The sequence below is a fragment of the Geotrypetes seraphini genome, chromosome 12 (genome assembly GCF_902459505.1).
Source record: "Geotrypetes seraphini chromosome 12, aGeoSer1.1, whole genome shotgun sequence".
Lineage (NCBI taxonomy): Eukaryota > Metazoa > Chordata > Amphibia > Gymnophiona > Dermophiidae > Geotrypetes > Geotrypetes seraphini.
In genome coordinates this window covers 110,832,105-110,853,289 of record NC_047095.1, presented here as the reverse complement: position 1 = coordinate 110,853,289, position 21,185 = coordinate 110,832,105, and the positions used below count along the sequence as shown (strand labels likewise).

The 21,185-nt window shown below is 44.9% G+C and overlaps 1 protein-coding gene across 1 annotated transcript in view; it reads right to left on the bottom strand.

Annotated features, from left to right (window-relative positions):
• Positions 1-3,902: 3,902 nt before the first annotated feature.
• Positions 3,903-21,185, bottom strand: part of LOC117346833 (E3 ubiquitin-protein ligase TRIM11-like) — a 40,320-nt gene continuing 23,037 nt past the window's right edge. The window contains exons 3-7 of the mRNA XM_033916980.1: positions 17,602-17,624; positions 12,280-12,398; positions 10,582-10,602; positions 10,444-10,473; positions 3,903-4,630 (exon numbers count right to left, since the gene is read on the bottom strand). Coding sequence (XP_033772871.1) covers positions 4,086-4,630; positions 10,444-10,473; positions 10,582-10,602; positions 12,280-12,398; positions 17,602-17,624 — 738 coding nt within the window. The 3' untranslated portion in view covers positions 3,903-4,085. The remainder of the gene's footprint in view (positions 4,631-10,443; positions 10,474-10,581; positions 10,603-12,279; positions 12,399-17,601; positions 17,625-21,185) is intronic.

Sequence of the window (21,185 nt, the reverse complement as noted above, 5' to 3'; positions counted from 1 at the left end):
ATTGGGTGGGAATTACAAGACTAACTGGGTCATAATGATAATAGAGAGACCTCCCCATCAATTTGGGAAGCACTTAAAGCCTATTTGGCAATTTCCCAAAAAAATATGTGACGTTTACAAGTAATGCAAAACGCAGCGGTCAGACTGATCTTTGGGCTAAAAAAGTTTGATCACGTGTCACCCTACTACCGGCAGTTACATTGGCTACCTATGGAGGCATGCGTAAAGTTTTTTGTTTTTTTTATTTATTTATTTATAATTTTTCACAAATTGTTTAACAACAATCTAAAGAAATTAACAATTGAAAAAGAAAATGATTATATTAAATTATGTATAATAATTCCACATATATGACCAATCAAAGTCCACATATTGAAGAGAGAGAGTCCATCACCTCCAAGGGAAGTTGGGTCTAAAAGAAAGGAGAAAAAACTCATACGAGTTACAGATTACAGAGTACGGTTGGATTAACCATCTGCCTGGATAGAGGACTATGTTGAAGGATCTGGAGCTCTAAATTCCGTCTTACCCTCTAAAAAGAAATTTAACTGGTCCGGATCATAAAATATATATCTAACATTCTGATAGGTAAGACAGCATTTACAGGGAAAACGTAACTGAAAGGTTGCTCCCATATTCAAAATTAACTGTCGATATGCCAGGAATTTCTTCCGTCTGGCTTGCGTCAATTTGGATACATCAGGAAATATTGAAACTTTGGAGCCGTGAAATTCCGCATTCTCAGTCCGGCACGCGTAAAGTTTAAGTTCGCCTGCTTCTGCTTCAAAGCACTATACGGACTTGCCCCTAAATACATAACCAACCTTTTCTCCTTCTCAGCCAACAGACACAAGAGGAGCTCACACTCCAACTTCGTTTCCCCCCCCCCCCCCAGTTAGAGGTTGCAAACTGAAAAAACACCACGAACACCTTCTCTCACATCAAGCAGCGCTTTGGGGTAGGGACCTAGAACAATGGCTTTCGCCTACCACTTATGAGGTTTTCAGGAAACGCACAAAAACACACCTGTTCCTAAAATATCTAGACAACTGACCCTTTTCTCCTTCCCCCTCGATATTGATCACCATATCCTATTAATCTCTCTATCCTCAAAAATAGATTTCCTGTCCCACCAATTCTCTTTCTCCCTCCCCTTTTAAGTTCAATCAATTTGTACCTTGCTTAATCTTTTGTAAATCGCATAGAACTTCGCGGTATTGCGGTATATAAACTGTTATTATTATTATTAAAGCTGTGTTGAGGAGGAAGCATAGCTTTGGGATCTCATATCCATAAACCCCGCGAACAGCAGAGGACTAACTTTCTTTCTCAGATTTATCAGTTAAAATTGTCACATAAGGTGGGCCCTGCCGATAAACAGGCTGAATCACTCCTTAAACAGTTACGCCTATGTCTGCAAGCTTTAGATTTGGTGGCTATTAGTGTTAAGCCACACCCCATTCCACCTCTAAGTCGCGCCCCCCCTGCAAAGCCTCATCTTTGTTTTCTGACCTCTGGACCGCGTCTAGAGGGTCTCCGAGCACGCGCAAATGCCTGCGACCCATCCGCTCATGCTCAGAGGCCCTCCAGGCACAGCTTTCCAAAACCCAGACAAACTACCGTAAAACTAAAGGACCCAAAACAAACTAAACGCTGCATAAAAAGCTTCCCTGTGTTTCAACCCCTCAGCCCAGGTTTCGTTGTTTCCTCGTCAGAAGGGGGAACTAATAGGAGGCTACGCAGGCAGGGAAGAACCGCAACAGCAGACGCCCACAGGCAACCCGGGTCGAGAGGTCGAAGCACTGGGTAGCTATTTTTTTGCAGCGTTTAGTTTGTTTTGGTTACTTTAGTTTTCACGAGCTGCGAGTGCGTTGCTGTGATGCAGTGTTCTGAATGACCGCCAGATGTGACACAGAATCAGCTGGTGATACACTAAGCTAAGTCCAATACAGTGGTACCTCGGAGTCCGAACGCCCCAGAACTCAAACGCTTTGGAATCCGAACTTTTTTCTGTAGTAAATTTTGCCCCAGAGTCCGAACTCTGCTTTGGAATATTTCTTAATATTTTACCTTAAAATTTGAGTTTGTGGGACCCAGGAATGGATTAATCCAGTTTCTATTATTTTCAATGGGAAAAATTGTCTTGGAACTCGGAATGCTTTGGAATCCGAACTTTTTTCTGTAGTAAATTTTGCCCCAGAGTCCGAACTCTGCTTTGGAATATTTCTTCATATTTTACCTTAAAATTTGTTAATACCTTAAAATATTTGTTAATATTTTACCTTCAAATTTGAGTTTGTGGGACCCAGGAATGGATTAATCCGGTTTCTATTATTTTCAATGGGAAAAATTGTCTTGGAACTCGGAACACTTTGGAACTCGAACAGGGGTTCTGGAACGGATTAAGTTCGGATTCCAAGGCATCACTGTATTTCTTTACTTTGATTGATTTTCTGGCGGTCCAGGACCAAAGAAATACTATGACGGTCCTGTTGTTACCTCAGCTCACACTCAATGAGCACAAGGGTATGGTCCGAGTACTTTTATGCACTATATTTAGTTTTGTGTTATTTAAACTGTATATAAATTCAATGCCAGGCCATGCCCAGGCTCCAGCACTGAATTTCTGGGTAGAAGTTGCCAGAGGATGTGGTAAGAGCAGATAGCGTAGCTGGTTTTAAGAAAGGTTTGGACAGGTTCCTGGAGGAAAAGTCCATAGTCTGTTATTGAGAAAGACGCGGGGGAAGCCACTGCTTGCCCTGTATCGGTAGCGTGAAATATTGCTACACTTTGGGGTTTTGGCCAGGCACTAGTGACTTGATTGGCCACCGTGAGAACGGGCTACTGGGCTTGATGGGCCATTGGTCTGACCCAGTAAGGCTATTCTTATGTTCTTGAGTGAGCGGCAAAAATACAGTTGATTACGTGCAACTTTCATCACTTAGGGCCCCCTTTGATAAAGCAGGACTAGAGGTTTTTAGCGCAAGCTGGCGCAGTAAATGCTCCGAATAGAATTCCTATGAGCGTTGGAGCACTTACCGCACCAGCCCGCGCTAAACACCTCTAGCGCAGTTTTGTAAAAGGGGAGGGTTAACTGGCAGCGGAGTACCTGATAAAGATAGGACTGCATTTTCTGCAGTGCTATTTATACAGTTATGTTGGTCACTTAAGTGCTGAATTTTGACACTTAACTAGCCAAGTGCTGACTCCTTCTCCAGAATGCCCTCAAAATAACCAGTCTGGTTAAATGCTGCTGAATATACCATTTAAATCAGAGGTCTCAAAGTCCCTCCTTGAGGGCCGCAATCCAGTCGGGTTTTCAGGATTTCCCCAATGAATATGCATGAGACCTATGTGCATGCATTGCTTTCAATGCATATTCATTGGGGAAATCCTGAAAACCCTCCCGGCCCTCAAGGAGGGACTTTGAGATCCCTGATTTAAATCATTTAAAATATCAGACCCACAGCCTTTACATCCTGTTTCCATTATGTTCTCTCATTCTCTTCCTTGTATTTCAGGTGCACATCCCATTTTTGTCCCTCTCATGGTGTTACTTTACTAAATCATTTAAAATATCAGACCCACAGTCTTTACATCCTGTTTCCATTATGTTCTCTCATTCTCTTCCTTGTATTTCAGGTGCACATCCCATTTTTGTCCCTTTGATAGTGTTACTTTAATTCAGGGGTCTCAAAGTCCCTCCTTGAGGGCCGCAAACAGTCGGGTTTTCGGGATTTCCCCAATGAATATGCATGAGATCTATGTGCGTACACTGCTTTCAATGCATATTCATTGGGGAAATCCTGAAAACCCGACTGGATTGCAGCCCTCAAGGAGGGACTTTGAGATCTGTTTAATTCGTTTGAGTTGTTCCTTAAAAAATACAGAGAATCATTTAAAACAATCCACATCTTTAAAATGTAATATTTCTACACCAGTAAATTACTTCCGAAAAATAAGACATCTGAAAATCAATTGCTTCAGTAAAATTCACTGAAAAAGTTATCTTTTACATTAAATTATGTACCAGTTTTCTTAAAATGTAAAAAATAAATAAATAAATAAAATAATGCCTGACTCTCTCATTCCCAGTCCGAGACTGGTCGAATTTTCAGAGCTCCAGCATTTTGGTTTCCAATATTCGCACCAGGGCAAAAATATGGCCGTAGTTTCCCAACGAAAATATTAGTGAAGGTGGAGAGGTGAGATTTTTCATCCGCATTATAAAATGAGACCTTTCCTGCTTCGTAATCCACAAAAATTCCCACCGCCTGGGGTTTCACTCCCAGGAGAAGCCTAGAACTGAGGGAGGTGAATGCCACACATTCTTTCCCCTTCCACATCCCTAATGCCCAATATCCGCTCTCCGGCGAGAGTGTAAGCTTCCCATTCCTGCTCGCAGAATCTTTACAGACCCCAATGGCCCACTCGGTAGCATCTCCCACCTCCACTTCCCAGTAATGTCTGCCTGCAGAGATACCTTGACACCCCAAGGCACTAATAGAAGGATCGAATTGCTCAGGAACATCGGGCAGTTTCACCCTTGCGTCTCCGTGCTGTGCACTTTTCCGATCCTTGGACAGTATGATTTGAGGATGAGCAGTTTCAGGATCCAAAGTCACATCCACTGTAAATAAATAACAAATATTAATATACCCATCTCACTGACTCCTCATATACTTACTTCTAATAGTCAGGGGACTGGATTAAAACTGGATTCCCCTTATTTAGCAACTCAACTTTATGGCGGATCTGGCATTTATCAGGGGAGCTTTGCTATTTGGCACTACAAAGGCTTGATTCCCCCTTCAGGGTCCAGGCTGCTCCCACATCTGGGCCCACAGAACCTATGTACACCGGATCTGCCAGGTCCTCAGCAATTGGATGGTCTGGAGAATGATCCAGTGTGCATTGGTATGTAGGCCCATCTCTGATGTGCATAAAATTGCTGAGGATCCTGAGATGGCGTGGCCCAGACCCAGAGAAGATGGGGGGGGGGGGAGCCTAGACCCCGAGGCAACAGCAGAAAGGAAAGAGAATAGGAAGATTAGGTTCTTATTTTTGTAATCTTCTTTCTGTTAATCCCCAATGGAATCAGTACGAAAGGTGTTCAGTCCACGCCTGCAAACCGGGACTTGCGGAAAACCACACACTTTCTTCATCATGCTCTCCTACTTAGCTGAGAGAGACAAGACCCCCTACGGTTTTCATTTCTGCAATCGAACCATGCAGAAGTCTTTCTGATCTGCTCCGCTTCTTTTTTTTTTTTTTTCTTCTTTTATTCATCTTAAGTAGAGAATGACACAGGGTCAAATTTTTCCCCGTCCCCATAAGAAATAATTTTCCCATCCTGTCCCCACGAGTTCTTTTCCTGTCCCTGCCCCATCCTCATCTGCACAAGCCTCAAACACTTTAAAATCATAAGTAGCAACATTCTAGAGCTCAGATTGTGGATGTCATAATGGCCTCATTCCACCAATGCCTAAGCTCCGTCCTCAAGTGCACAAACCTCAAACACTTTAAAATCATAAGTAGCAACATTCTAGAGCTCAGATTGTGATGTCATAATGCCTCATTCCACCAATGCCTAAACTCCGTCCTCATCTGCAAAAGCCTCAGACACTTGAAAATCCTAAGTAGCAACTTTCTAGAGCTCAGATTGTGATGTCATAATGCCTCATTCCACCAATGCCTAAGCTCCGTCCTCAAGTGCACAAACCTCAAACACTTTAAAATCATAAGTAGCAACATTCTAGAGCTCAGATTGTGATGTCATAATGCCTCATTCCACCAATGCCTAAACTCCGTCCTCATCTGCAAAAGCCTCAGACACTTGAAAATCCTAAGTAGCAACATTCTAGAGCTCAGATTGTGATGTCATAATGCCTCATTCCACCAATGCCTAAGCTCCGTCCTCATCTGCACAAGCCTCAAAACACTTTAAAATCATAAGTGTTCGAGGCTTGTACGGTTTTAAAGCAGAGCTTACAGGAATGGGGGCAGGGACAGCGGCAAAACTCACGGGGGACATGATGGGGAAATTGAGTTCCTGCGGGACAGGGACAAATTTGTCCCTGTGTCACTCTGGTCGCCGTACATGAAAAAAGGACATAGTACTACTCGAAAGGGTCCAGAGAAAGAGCGACAAAAATGGTTAAGGGACTGGAGGAGTTGCTGTACAATGAGAGGGCTAGAGAAACTGGGCCTCTTCTCCCTTGAAAAGAGGAGACAGAGGGGACATGATCAAAACATTCAAGATAATGAAGGGAATTGACTTAGTAGAAACAGACAGGTTGTTCACCCTCTCCAAGGTAGAGAGAACGAGAGGGCACTCTCTAAAGTTAAAAGGGGACAGATTCCGTACAAACGTAAGGAAGTTCTTCTTCACCCAGAGAGTGGTAGAAATCTAGAACGAGGGGAAAGCACCCTCCAGGGATTCAAGACAAGGTTAGACAAGTTCCTGCTGAACCAGAACATACACAGTAAGGCTAGACTCAAATAGGACACTGGTCTTTGACCTAAGAACCGCCGCAGGAGCGGACTTCTGGGCACGATGGACCACTAGTCTGACGTAGCAGTGGCAATTCTTATGTTCTCAGTTGCTTCGGTGCCGCAAGACCCTCGTTGGAGCCAGGGAAAGGAAGCAGTTTCCGTAAAGCCGGACTGCAGCTTCACAGGGAAGCTTCCGGTAGACCTGTGGCGCCAGCCTGCTGCCTGCCTCCTTTTGGGTTCGGGGTCTGGTCCCCTGGGAGCTAGCTTGTCTTCTGACCTTGTCAAAGACTTAAGTGCAAGCTGTTTGTATCCTGAATAACAGCCATTCGGGTACCTTTCAGGACCATAAGGATCGTAGGCCAATTTTTGTGGTTTTGACGACATTTTTATGGTAAAAAGGGCTTGCAGATTTTTTTTGTGAAATATCATTATTTTTATTTTAAAAAAATCACACTTCTGGCTTATGGTCGGTGTGGCAAGTGAATCTTCTCGTCAATCTGGCAACGACGCTAATGAATGAATGTCGGAACCAGTTTGTTTACATAAAGGCAGTATCATATGGAATCCGTACATATCAAATTTAGAACTGTAGACTATCCCAATCAAAATTTATAGGATTTTAAAGTTATGGGACAAATATGTCCCTTGGTCCTGAAAGGGCTACGGCGCAGGCTGTGGTTTTCCCGGCACCGGCTGTATGAGAGGTTTCCATGGGGGAGTGGAAGGTTTCGGTCCGGGGTTCATCCAAATGGCAGCCTGATGGTACTGGAGATGTCTGGAGCAATTCCTTTCCCTTATTTCAGCTGCAGTGAAAAGAGCTGACAGGCATGGCACTTCAGTGACTGCGAGCACACCACCATTATATCCCATGAGAGAATTGGGGGGGTGGTCTGAAAATAGCGTTTTTGCAGGTTTCTGGGAATAGGGTTCAGGTCTCCCACCTCCAAATGGGCCTTTGCGATGTCAAATGGCAGCACCCCCCCCCCCCCCCCCCCCCCCGGTTAAAAACCAGATCAAGTGGAGTTCGTAAAAACTAGGTGAATCCAGCTTTTACCTATTTCCTGTCAGAAACCAGTGCATCAAATTGGAGATTTAGCTCTCTTTGTTGATTCCCACATCATAAATGAATGAAACAGAAATCCAAATTGGCTCACAAACAGCCTCTAACAGACATGATACACAGAGAGTGGGATAGTCAGCAGTGATACTAATTAAAGTGTTGTGCTGTGGTCTTAAATTTATAGAACACTATCATTTACACACATAAGTGTACCGTATACGCTTCTCCCTCCGTATTCGCGGTTTCAGCACTCGGTTCCGCTTATTTGCGGTTTTTCGCATGCTGACTCCTCCCCCACAAATAACATCATGAGTAAAGTACCTGTACTGTGCCAATAAAAAAAAAGTTTGCCGCTCAACAGCATTCACCCTCAAAATCGCTGCGTCCATGCTTTCACCCATAAAATCGCAGCTTCAAATCTTTCACCCTCAAAATCGCTGCTTCAAATCTTTCACTCTCAAAATCGCTGCTTCCCAGCGTTCACAGAGAAAAACACTGCTTGCCTGCTATCAGCCTGAAAATAGCTGCTTGCCTGCTATCATAAGGAGGCATTCCCTTCGTCTCTTCTAGAGAGCTGCAAGGGAACGGGGATGACGGGAATCCTGCGGGACCCGCGGGTTCCCCCTTCGGGTCACGGGGATCCCGTGGGGATGCCCCCTAGGGTCACGGGAATCCCGTGGGTATGCCCCCTAGGGTCGCGGGGTTCCTGTGGGGCTGGATGTACTAAATCGCGCGGCTTTTCTCCCTACCTGCTCTGCTTGCAGCACAGAGCCGAACGGAAGTCTTCCCGACGTCAGGAAGACTTCCGTTCGGCTCTGTGCTGCAGGCAGGGCAGGTAAGGAGAAGGAGAGTAGCCTCGCGGCTCGAGTGGCTACCAAGGGAGGGAGGGCGGTCCGCCCCGGGTGCAGCACAGCCGGCCAGGTCCCCTTACTTTTGTGGCGCTTCCCCGACCGACCGACAACAGCCCCGGTCCGACAAACCTCCCTGCCCTTAACCACGAATCTAAATTACCTTCTTACAGCAGCTGTAAGAAGGTAATTTAGATTCGCGGTTAAGGGCAGGGAGGTTTGTCAGACCGGGGCTGTTGTCGGTCGGTCGGGGAAGCGGCACAAAAGTAAGGGGACCTGGCCGGCTGTGCTGCACCCGGGGCGGGAGAGAAGGAAGGAAGAGAAGGACGCTGAGAGCACTGTGGAAGACAAAGGGGTGGAGAAGGACGCTGAAAGGCCATGGGGAAGACGGGGGGGGGGGGGAAGGACACTGAAAGCACTTGTGGAAGACAGAAGGGGGAGAAGGACGCTGACAGGACATGGGGAAGATGGGGCGGGAGTAGGACGCTGAAAGGAAATGGGGAAGAGAGAGTGGGGAGAAGACGCTGGCAGGGAAGAAGACAGAGATGCCAGAGTATGGGGGGAGCGGAGGGAAGAAGATGGGTGCCAGACCAATTTGGAAGGGGGAGAAAGGGAGAGGCACAGTAACAGAGCAAATGGAAGACGCAGAAGGAAGAGAGACAGTGGATGGAAGGAACTGAATGAGAACATGAGGAAAGCAGAAACCAGGCTACTTATCTTATAGAATTATTTATTTGGATTTCGATCCCGTTCTCCCAGGAGCTCAGAACGGGTTGCAATTGACATTCACAGTGAAATACAGGGCAAAATTTACAGGCATTTGTAGAGAGACAGGTGAGAAGAGGGGCAGCATGGGAAGGGAGGAGGAGGGTTGACGGAGTGGGAGATTAAGGAAGGGGAGCAAGGAGGGGGCTGTCCGTTAGGCCTGTTCAGTCGAAGAGATGCGTTTAGGTGCTAAAATTTATGCCCGCCGTAAACCTGGCATAAATGTTGGCACTTCCATACAAGTAGCACGCTAATGCCGACTGACATTAGTATTCTTGAACGGCAGTCACACGTGTTAACTGCCGTCATAAAAAAAGGCTCGCAGCCCATGTTAACATACTCCCAAGTACAAGAAGCAGCTTTCCCTAGGTCTATCGTAATAATAATTGAAGAACCTTTTCTTACAGGAATTTGTCCAAACCAGAAGTGCTCCCACACCTGACAAAATTTGCGACCCGGGCCCAAGAGTCAAGTCTCCCACCATGCGTCTCTCCAGTGTTGCGTGCACTATCATTAGGGATCTCCATTGTGCATATGACGGGGGATCACAGGAGAGCCAGTTGGTGAGGATGGCTTTTTTCCCATCAAAAGGGCTCTGGAGATAAATGCTGACATTCCCCTGGGTTTGGGCGAGGCTATATTATAAAATCCAAATAAAGCGATGTGGTATATAGGCCAAGATGTCTCCAAAACTGTTGGATTGCGGGGCAGGCCCAAAACATGTGACTCAAAGATGCGTGAACCTGATTGCATTTCGGGCAAAAATGTGACGCAGTAATCCCCATCCGGGCTGCACGTTCCCGCTGTTTTCTATTAAAAACCATTGTGAATATGGTGAAACCGCGCATAACATGGTGGGAGACCTGGCCTGTTCCTGAAGGAGAGGCAAAACACGGTGAAGAAAGTGCTAGGAATCAACAATTTTCTCTGTAAATGCTTGGAATCAGTGATTTATCTATGCAAGCTGATGTCATTTGGGGGGGAGGAGCCAGCAAGCTAAAAACCGCGAATAATCGAAACCGCGATTGCTGAAACCGCGAATATGGAGGGAGAAGTGTACACATAAACCGTACTTTCATTCTCTCTCTTACAAGATGGATTGCTCTCTAGTTTTGCAATGTATGAGCAGGAATCGCACACACAGTTGCCTGTCACAGCAAAGAATATGGTGCCTTACACCATTTGCAGATTATCTAATTCCCATGATCAACACAAACTTGCCCCATTGGCAACTGGGTCATTGTGCTTCATTGGTTTTATATCAAATTTGCTTACCTGCATGTCTGGTATGTTTTGTCCACCAATCTGAATTACAACAAAGACAAAAAGCAAACAGAAATTAGATATAAAAATATATTTCTGCTTATTTATGTTTTATCTAGTAATTAAAAAAAACAAACCCAAAATCCTTACCAAGTTCAGCATCGTGTGTTTCTGTATAGGTCAGAAAAAATAATAAATAGACAACCATTAGATAATGTAGTTTATACAAATATCCAAAAGTGCGCATATAAAAAGGCCTTTGATAAGTTTAAACATTGGATTAGATATCCTGTAATCAAAAATATATTCATAATTAGTTTCTTAGTTTTCAGACACTTCTGCAGTTCAGGCTTTCTAAGAAAAATGTGACATATACCGTATTTGCCGGCCTATAGGACGCACTTTTTTCCCCTCAAACTAAACTTAAAATAAGGGGTGTGTCTTATATGCCGATAATCTAAATTATGAGCTCTGCACCCTGTTCGTCCTACCTCCTCTGCTGCTGGAATCCCTGGTGGTCCAGAGATGCAGCTTGCAGGAGCAAGCTTTCTGCGCTCTTGCCCCGCTATTAACCTGGTTGGTTGGTGGCTGCCACAAGATCAGGTTTCTTCAGCCACTGAGCGGCACCGAGCAGGAGCGTGCTTTGGTGCTCCTGCTTGGCGCTGAGCAGCGGCTGAAGAAACCCGATCTCGCGGCAGCCACCTTCTAACAAGCATACTAAAAACATTTTTGCATGAGTTTTATTGTGTGGCTCCTTACACATTTATTTATAACATTTCTATTTTTACTAGGTGGATTACAAATGTACATACATGGTTCATGAAACACCACAATATCCTCTATAATAAAATCCTAAGCGCGCATGCGCACTTAGGACGGTGTGTTCCCTGACAGCATGCTATGTCCCTCCGTGCCAAATTCCATTTTCGAACACGCCAGCAACTGCCCCCTCATGCCCTCACTCACCAACCGCTGCTCCTCATCAAAGCAGCCTGCTGAGGTTCGCGGCCGGCTGTAGTGAAACTCACAGGCCGTTCTGTACCTCCGTAGCACGTTCCCTCTGATGCACGGGATCGTGTCAGAGGGAACATGCTACCGATGTGCAGAGCGGCCTGCAAGGTTCATTACAGCCGGCCGCAAACCTCAGCAGGCTGCTTTGAAGAGGAGGGCAGATGCGAATATACCAGGAAGCCGGATGCTGGACAGGTGGAGCAGGTAAGGGGTGCTGATGGACATGGGGAGCAGGGAAGAGGTGCTTCTGGACAGGGGGGAAGGTAACAGGAAGGGAGGCCTACTTCTGGACAGGGGGAGCAAGGAAGAGGTGCTGCTGGACAGGAGGGGGGAGGTAACAGGAAGGGAGGCCTACTGCTGTACAAGGGGAGCAAGGAAGAGGTGCTGCTGGATAGGGGGGAGGTAACAGGAAGGGAGGCCTACTGCTGGACAGGGGGAGCAGGGAAGAGGTGCTGCTAGACAAGGAGGGAGGTAAAAGGAAGGGAGAAGGTCTACTACTGGACAGGGGGAGCAGGCAAGGGGTGGTGGAGACAGAAAGAAAGACAGATAGACAGAAAGCAGGCGAGAGAGAGAGAAAGAGAGAGAGAGAGAAAGAAAGTGGCCAAGGAGAGAGAGAAAGAAAGAAAGACAGACACACACATCTATTCTAGCACCTCGTTAATGTAACGGGCTTAAAGACTAGTAGTCTATACATTTCTAAAACCACTACCTACGCTCAATATGCTGGTTCTAGTGACATGGATTATTACACAACTAACTCCTCAATAGTATAGTAGAGTTGTACTTCAGAACAACACATAAAGTAACCATGTCCTGTAAATAACGATTCATTTTTACCTCCAAATTTTTTCAGCATTTTTCGCAAAATAATAGTTTGCCGAGGGTAGCTCAGTTGGAAACACATTTTCCCTTCAGTAGAAACAACCTCTGTTTTGGGCATCTCTCTTTCCCGATACCTAAAAGTAAGACAAATCACTGAAATTATTTTGGGACCGCCCTAGGCCTTCAGGGTTTCCAGAAATCTTGTGTGACATAAAGGATAATTCATTAACCAAGCACCTGAGGTTGGGCACTCCTTTGCATACATACATATGCCAAAGAATAGCGTTTAAATCAAATAGTTTTATAGCATAAACTTCAGGTAGCTAATTCATAAACATAAGTTCAATAGAAATAAGAACTTCTTCGTCCTTATTTCAACTAGCGACCTTTAAAGATATTTCTTAGGCCCTCAGTGTCACCACTCAGAACTCAAACTTATCACTGTCCCGAGCTTTACGTGGCAAATCGTCACTGGGTCTAATTTTCCATTTTAGCTTCTATCAAGAGCTTTAAATACTTTAAATACTTATGATTTTCTTTAGTTTATAATTTAATTTCATTTCACTTAGCTTACGGGGTAAAACAATCGAGGAGGTCGATAGCATAAGAGAGGTGGTGCCTTGATAAAGCGGTTCCCGTGAAACATGTCGGTTATGTCACCCTGCTTGATATAAGACATCTCTAAAAAGAGACAGTACAGCAACATATAAGCTAAGTGAAATGAAATTAAATTATAAACTTTAAAGGTCGCTAGTTGAAATAAGGAAGAAGAAGTTCTTATTTCTATTGAACTAAAGAATAGCGTTTATGCACAAAATCTATTCCAGAGAAAGGAAAATGGTAAAACCAGAGGGCATAATTTGAGGTTGAGGCGTGGTAGATTCAAGAATAATGTTAGGAACTTGTGATGATGTGACGCGTGTATACTGTATGTACTCGTATTGCAAGACTTTGCTCGTTTAGAACAGACAATACATTCTTGCAGTGTCGAAGAGAGAAGAACCATCGGCTCAGTTGTGATGTGTGTCTACTGTATGTACTTGTATTGCAAGACCTTGCTTGTATATCAAGTTAAAATTTAATCAAATGTTTTGCTTGTCTTGCAAACACTTGCAAACCAAGTTACTTGCAATCCAAGGTTTTATTGTATGTACGTTCATGTCATATCGAGACTTAGGAGTCTTCACTGGAAAAAAGCCACTAACACAGAGTGGAAGATACAAGACAAGCCAGGGGTAGAGTGAGTGCGTAAACAATTTCAGTTATTTTGCTTCGAGGATATTTATAGGCTAAAATTAAAAGTCCTAACTGTAATTAAAAAGGGTAAAGGGGATGGGATTTGATATTCACTTTTTCTGTGTAGTTACAGTCAAAGCGGTTTACATAGTTCAGACAGGTACTTACTTTGTACCTGGGGACAATAAAGTGTTAAGTGACTTGCTCAGAGTCACAAGGAGATGCAGTGGGGATCGAACTCCACAAAAGAGAGCTGCACGAGAACGGGGACCTGCGGGGATCCCGCGGGTTCCCCCTTCAGGTAACGGGGATCCCATGGTGACGCCTTCTCTAGTCATGGGGATCCCGTGGGGATGCCCCTCATGGTCTCGGGGGTCCCGCAGGGCTGGGAGGCAGCTCGAGTCAAATGGCTTGTCTTCTTTTCTTGCCCTTTTGCGTCTTCTTTTCATGCCCTTCTGCTCCCAGCACACCACACGTAGCCGACCCGGAAGTCTTCCCCCGACGTCAGAGCTGACGTTGGAGGCAAGGCTTCAGATCAGCCCCGTGGAGCGAGCAGGACCCGCTGCCCTGTGAAGAAGTGCAGCACTCGAGAGAGGTAAAGTCTTGCGGGAGCCTCGGAGGTGGACAGAAAAGGCAGGGCCCGCTGCCCTGCGAAGAAGTGCAGCACTCGGGAGACAGGAGGGGGGCAGAAAAGGCAGGGCCCGTTGCCCTGTGAAGAAGTGCAGATCAGTCAGTCGGGAGAAACAGGGCTGTTTTGCGTTGTGCATTCAGACCCCCATATCTGGTAAGTGATCATTTAAATGCATTTTTGGGGCGCTTTCCTTTAGGCTTTGTCCTTTCAAAGTTTATTGCACTTTCTCTGAATTTTTGCTTTTCGGCATTAGAGGTGGGGGGGGGAGGGTTAGCTTTCTTTAGACGGCCCGTTCCGTATTTTCTGTGTGTGTTTTATTGACTTCTGACCATATGCATATCATAGTGTACTGTTATCTAGTTTTTTAAGGGGAAATCAGCATTTAAGAATTCTTTTTGTTAGTGTGTGTATCAAAGTGCAGGACTATACAAGTGCAGAATGGAAATGAGTCAACTGATGGGCCTGAAGTAATAGATAGAAGGTAAACAAAATACAATGTAAAAGGGAGAATTGGGCGTGAGTGTGTCAATGAGAGGGAAAGAGATGGTGCACATGGGGAATGGAAGAAAGAGGAGAATTTTTGGTCATAGGGAGGGAGGGAGGTACAGATGAGAGGGAAGAAAAAGATGAGAGGGAGAAATGTTGTGGTGGAAAGGGGACAGTAGGACAGATTGAAAGGGATGCAAGAGGGAGGATGTTGGACATAGTGGTGAAGGGAATGGAGGGAGAGATGTGGCATGGTGCTGGAGAGGGGTGATAAAACAGGAGAAATGTTGAGCATGGGGCTGGTGGACAGGTACGAAAGATGAGAAAGGGATAAATGCTGGACCATGGTAGGAGGAACCAATGGACAGCAACAGAAGAATTTACAGAAGATGGAAAAGCGGAAAAAAGAAACTGGGACCAACTTTATGGAAAAATAAGTCTCCAGACAAAGGTAAAAAACATAATTTATTGACTAAAATATGTTAGCTTTGGGAAATGTATATAGCAGATGTCTTTGTATTGTGTTCAAAAGAAAAGGAAATGCATTTCTGGTTTTATTTCTACAGTGTTGAAGTACTTGCTGACCCTTGCTGTGACTGGTGGGGATCCCCAAGCACCGCCAGCAGAGGACCTCCTCTAGAGACGGCCAGAACTCCCCTCCACCAAGCGCAGCAGTCGCTGGCAGCATCCATGAGCCACTGAGGTGCCAGCATTTGTGACTCAGGGACGCTACTGCTGCCTGCCAAGCTTGGCAAAAGGGACCCCCGGCCAACTGCAGAGGAAGTCCTCAGCTGAAAGCTTGGGGGGGGGGGGGAGTGTCCCCATCAGCTAAGTATTTCTATTTTATATTTACATTAGAGGCTCTGGTAGAAACCCATTTACAAAATATGTATTCTTCCCAATAAATATTTCCAAATTAATAAAGTCTCTTTGCTTATTTGTAAATGGGTCTCCACCAGAGCCTTTAATTAACTATTTCTGAAGTTTATAGGGACGGGCGGGGACGGAGGGGGTTCCTCGCGGGGTGGGTGGGATTTCTCTCCCTGCGCAAATCTCTACTCTACAACTAGAGAATGACACGGGGGCAATTTTTTCCCCCCTCCTCGCAGGACCTCAATTTCTCTGTTTCGTCCCCGTGACTATTCTCGCTGTCCCTGCCCCATTCCTGTAAGCTCTGTCTTAACCGCACAAGCTTCAGACATTTGTGATTTTAAAGTGTTTGAGGCTTGTGCAGACAAGGACGGAGCTTAGGCATTGGTGGAATGAGGCATTATGACATCACAATCTGAGCTCTAGAATGTTGCTACTTAGGATTTTTAAGTGTTTGAGGCTTGTGCAGATGAGGACGGAGCTTAGGCATTGGTGGAATGAGGCATTATGACATCACAATCTGAGCGCTAGAATGTTGCTACTTAGGATTTTTAGGTGTTTGAGGCTTGTGCAGATGAGGACGGAGCTTAGGCATTGGTGGAATGAGGCATTATGACATCACAATCTGAGCGCTAGAATGTTGCTACTTAGGATTTTTAGGTGTTTGAGGCTTGTGCAGATGAGGACGGAGCTTAGGCATTGGTGGAATGAGGCATTATGACATCACAATCTGAGCTCTAGAATGTTGCTACTTAGGATTTGAAAGTGTTTGAGGCTTGTGCAAATGAGGAGCTTACAGGAATGGGGCAGGGACAGGAAAAGAACTTGCGGGGATGGGGAAAAATTTGTCCCCGTGACATTCTCTACTCACAGCCTCAGGGTGATAAGGCAGCTGCTCTAACCAGTAGGTCACTCCTCCAGAATCTGTAGGCAACAGCTGTTAAATGGCATTTCATAGACAAGTACCCTATTTTTCGCGCCATAAGACACACCTGACCATAAGACGCACCCTAGATTTAGAGGAGGAAAACAAACAAAAAAAAAATTCGGAACCAAATTCTCCCAGCCAGGCTCTGCTCCACACTCCCTAGCAGGCTCTGTATCCTGGCCTGGTGGTCTAGTGGTAGGCAAGGACAGGGCACAGTGTATCAATCATGCTGTTTGTGAAGATCTGACCTTTAAAAAATATGCAGGAGGAAGAAGTGTTTGGAGTTTTTAGCTAGCAGAGCCTGGGGATCCCATCCAGCTAGATCAGAGATGTTCTGCTGCTGCTGGGTGGGCCTGGGCCAACCCATGGCTATGCTACTAGTTCTATGTCTTTTCCTGCCCTGAGGGAACTGCTCCTGTTTCTCTCCCTGACCCTCTTGCTCCTGTTTCACCATCACATACACATTTGCCTACCTGTTCCAGGCCTCCATGCTGGTGGTGACCTCTCCGCTAAAGCTTACTATTGCCGATTACCCCCTTTTAACCCAGGCTGTCCAGTCACACAACACTCTCTCGAACAACAACAGTTATTCGTGATGATCCACCACAGCTTCCAGCACATGTGCCCATTGGCTTGCAGCTGTTCCTTCCCACCACAACCTTCACCACTATTGGCTGTGGAATTCTGACTGACAATTCTATTATAGGCCTGCCTCTCCCTTCCTGTTCGTTCTGCTTGTCAACAAAGTAGCGCTGCCCGTTGGTTCTCCTCTGATCCCGCCCCTGAAGACGCGAACCTGTCCGGCGTGCTAGTAGGCAACTTGTATTTGTTGCCGCTGTCTTTCCTCCGAGGGAGCGCCGATGTCAGGGGTGGGGCCATTCATGCAGCGGTGCGGGACAAGGTAGGTGCTCAAAAAGCTTTTGTGCCACTGTGACACTGCTGCAGCTTCGGAAGTGAGCCAAACGTAAGTGCAGGACTGCGGGGGAGGGGGGTTATGGTTGGGTATTCACTCCATAAGACACACTCTTATTTCCACCCCCTTTTTGAGGGTGGAAAAAGTGCATTTTATGGAGCGAAAAATACGCTATTTGAATGCATCCATTGCACGTCACCTTTGCAACTTAAAAACATTTCTAGATTAAGAATGAAGGACTAATACTTTTATAAAGAAAAAGACAAGTCATACCTGTTTAGGGTGTCCTTTACATCCTGAAAGAAAAATTAAATAGAGATTATTTCTAGCTCTGGAGAACAGGGTGGGGGAAGATAGGATGAAGGTGAAAAGGGAAATAGTAGTGGATTCATGTACTTAGCCTGCCTGTAGAAAGAGTGGAGTTGAGGACTGTATTTGAACTCAAGAAAGCATGGAACAAGCACAAAAGGATCGCCGAAGGAGAAGAAAGGATAGTAGAAGTGATCCGGCAGTAGAAGTGATCCGATAGTAGAAGTGATCCGGCAGAGTACAGTACAGGGATTCAAACAGGGATTGGACAGATTCCTGAGGGAAAAGGGGATCGTGGGGTACTGAGGGAGGTGCTGGGGTGTTGCATAAGTATAGACAGCTCACCAGGTCGTGCAGGTGCAAGGCCGGAGGGTTAGGACATTGATGGGAAGATAGGACTTCGATGAGAAACCTAGGGGGCAAGGGGGCCCCCTTCTGGTGATTAAGGCAGGTCATGACCTGTTGGGCCGCCGCGGGGGCGGACTGCTGGGCGGGATGGACCTCTGGTCTGACCCGGCAGAGGCACTGCTTATGTTCTTATGTTCTTAACTTAGCAGTTGGTATGAATGGGCAGGCTGGATAGGCCGTACAGTCTTTGTCATAATTTTCTGTTTCTAGTCATAGGCAGAGGTAGGTACAGATAGGAGTAGAGGTAGGTAATAGGGATAGGATTAGAGGCAGTTACAAAATTAGTCAGGGACACTGTTCAGGCAATTAGGCCTGATGGGCCGCGGCGGGAGCGGACCGCTGGGCAGGATGGACCTCTGGTCTGACTCAGCGGAGGCAACTTCTTATGTTCATATACGTCGGAGAGTAGCTAACATTCACGTAGAGGTCAATATTCAAACAAATTGAAGTGCTCCTCATAATCATCGCATCACCTTCAAAAAATTACTTTTAGCATTTAAAACTCTGTCCACCAATGAACCACAATTCATTAATAGAATGCTTATCCCTTATAATTCATCACGCTCTCTTTGATCTACAACACAAAAGCTCTTAATAGTCCCTTCTTTGAAAGTTATCGGAACCAGACGTCATGATATGTTTTCGGTAATGGCCCCCCCCAACTCTGGAACACTTTACCTCAATATATAAGAGAGGAAAAGGACCTTAGTCGTTTTAAAAACAATTTAAAAAGCTTCCTTTTTTTAAAGATGCTTTTAATTTTTAAATTAAAATTTAAACAGTAAAGTAGTTATCCCCCTGAGAGACATTTGCCCTTCCTCGTGTCCTTTCCTTACATGGCTTTCTTTCTGCTTCTCTAAAGCACCAATTTTGTAACTTTTATTCCTTCTTTCCTTGTGTGTCCATTGTGTCTGTAAGTCTGTCTGTCTAACCCAGTGGTCTCAAACTCCAACCCTTTGCAGGGCCACATTTTGGATTTGTAGGTACTTGGAGGGCCTCAGAAATAAATAGTTAATGTCTTATTAAAGAAATGACAATTTTGCATGAGGTAAAAAACTCTTTATAGTTTATAAATCTTTCCTTTTGGCCAAGTCTCCAATAATAGTATTTATAGCTAAAAAGACATATGATCAAGAAAACTGTTTTATTTTACTTTTGTGATTATGATAAACCTACTGAGGGCCTCAAGATAGTACCTGGCAGGCCGCATGTGGCCCCCGGGCTGCGTGTTTGAGACCACTGGTCTAACCCATTATATTTACATTTTTAATTAGAATATCGCACAAGATGTTTCTACACTATGAACCATCTGCTGTCATAGTCTCCATTGTTGTTCTGCGCTTGTTCCGTTTTTCTATGCTTTCACCATTATTGGTTGTATGTTCCCGTTACAATTGCTAATAAAGATACTTCAAAAAAAAAAAAAGAATATCGAAAGATATGCTCATTTTTGTTTTCCTGTAACTCGCTTAGTAAATTTTGAATAAGCGATTCATCAAATCAAAATAAAACTTGGGCCTATACACCTATACCAGCAGCATATAGGATTATGAAAGCATATTTTAAACTTTTCTTTATGACTTCATTTTTTTTTTTTTTAAATTTCTACAAAGGGGTGCTGAAAAGTTCTCAGCTCAGCCAAGAAGAGAATGACGTGGATACGGTTCAATCAATGATCTGAAATAACGTCAAAACACGGAATTTTTTTCTGCAAATTTGGCACTTTAACAAAATAAAGATAACAATCTTTTCAGCTACAGTGGCAAAACAACACTCGGGCCCTAGTTTACAAAGGCGCGCTAAGCGTTTTAGTGCTGATTTAGTGCGCGCTAAATCAACACGTGCGCTAACGCGGCCATAGGATAGCATGCATGCGTTAGCGTGTGCTAAAAAGCTTAGCGCACCTTTGTAACAGAGGGGGGGCACCCTCTCGTATTTCTATTTCATCATAAGCAAACCCCCCCCCCCCCCAATTTATTTATTTTTTTTTGCAAGGAACAATCATTTTAATTGCTGGATTATTTCTCTTCCTTTTATGTTCAATATGTTTATTAATTTTCAAAGAAGAACAGTACACTCCAGGATACATGGTGGTCAAATGAATACCAGCAATCATCCGAAATTCACCACATACCCGAGCTCCCTCCCACCCACCCCCCTTGCAACCAAGAACACACTAAACCAGTGGTCTCAAACACGCGGCCCGGGGGCCACATGCGGCCCACCAGGTACTATTTTGAGGCCCTCGGTATGTTTATCATAATCACAAAAGTAAAATAAAACAATTTCTTGATCATATGTCTCTTTAGCTATAAACTACAATATTATTATTAAGACTTAGGCAAAAGCAAAGATTTATAAACTATAAAGAGTTTTACCTCATGCAAAATTGTCATTTCTTTAATAAGGCATTAACTATTTTTTCTGAGGCCCTCCGAGTACCTACAAATCCAAAATGTGGCCCTGCAAAGGGTTTGAGTTGGAGACCACTGCACTAAACAGAACTCATTCAGAGACTGGTGCAGCTCCTCGAACTCGGACCCGATCTTCTGCCTCTTGATTTCCGTATCGCGCTAAGTTGATCAAAGGAATAAAAGATCAATAAAATTTCAATAGGTCTGGCAATGAACAACAGGGTGCAGCTAACCTTGGGGGGACCCTTATACTAAAAGGCCAGATTTTATAAATGGCGCCCAGATTTGGGTACTGAAAAAAACAAGAAAGTGTGTCGAGTGCTATTCTACAAATGGTGCTCCGAGCTGGGTGCCATTTACAGAATAATACTTAGCCCCCTAGATCCACTTCCAACTTTGGGCAAAAGGATTCAACATCAACTGAAACCTGGTAAATTCCACGTGAAAATTCGGCGCAGATCCCCCCCCTGGTCTGACCCAGCAGCAGCAATTCTTATGTTCTTAATTCTAAAATACTGTGCACATCTTTAGTGAATATCTCTGACCTGCCCAAATTCCTTCTAAGGCCATGCCCTCTTTTCAGCCACACTCAAAGACTTACATGTTCATCTTTATAGAACAGCACAGTGAGGGGGAAGGGGCAGCGATAATATTTCCCCTTACCGCACCGGTCTTCTTCCTGGTGAGAAGTCAGGCCCAGCCCAGCCCCTGATGTAACGTATGGTT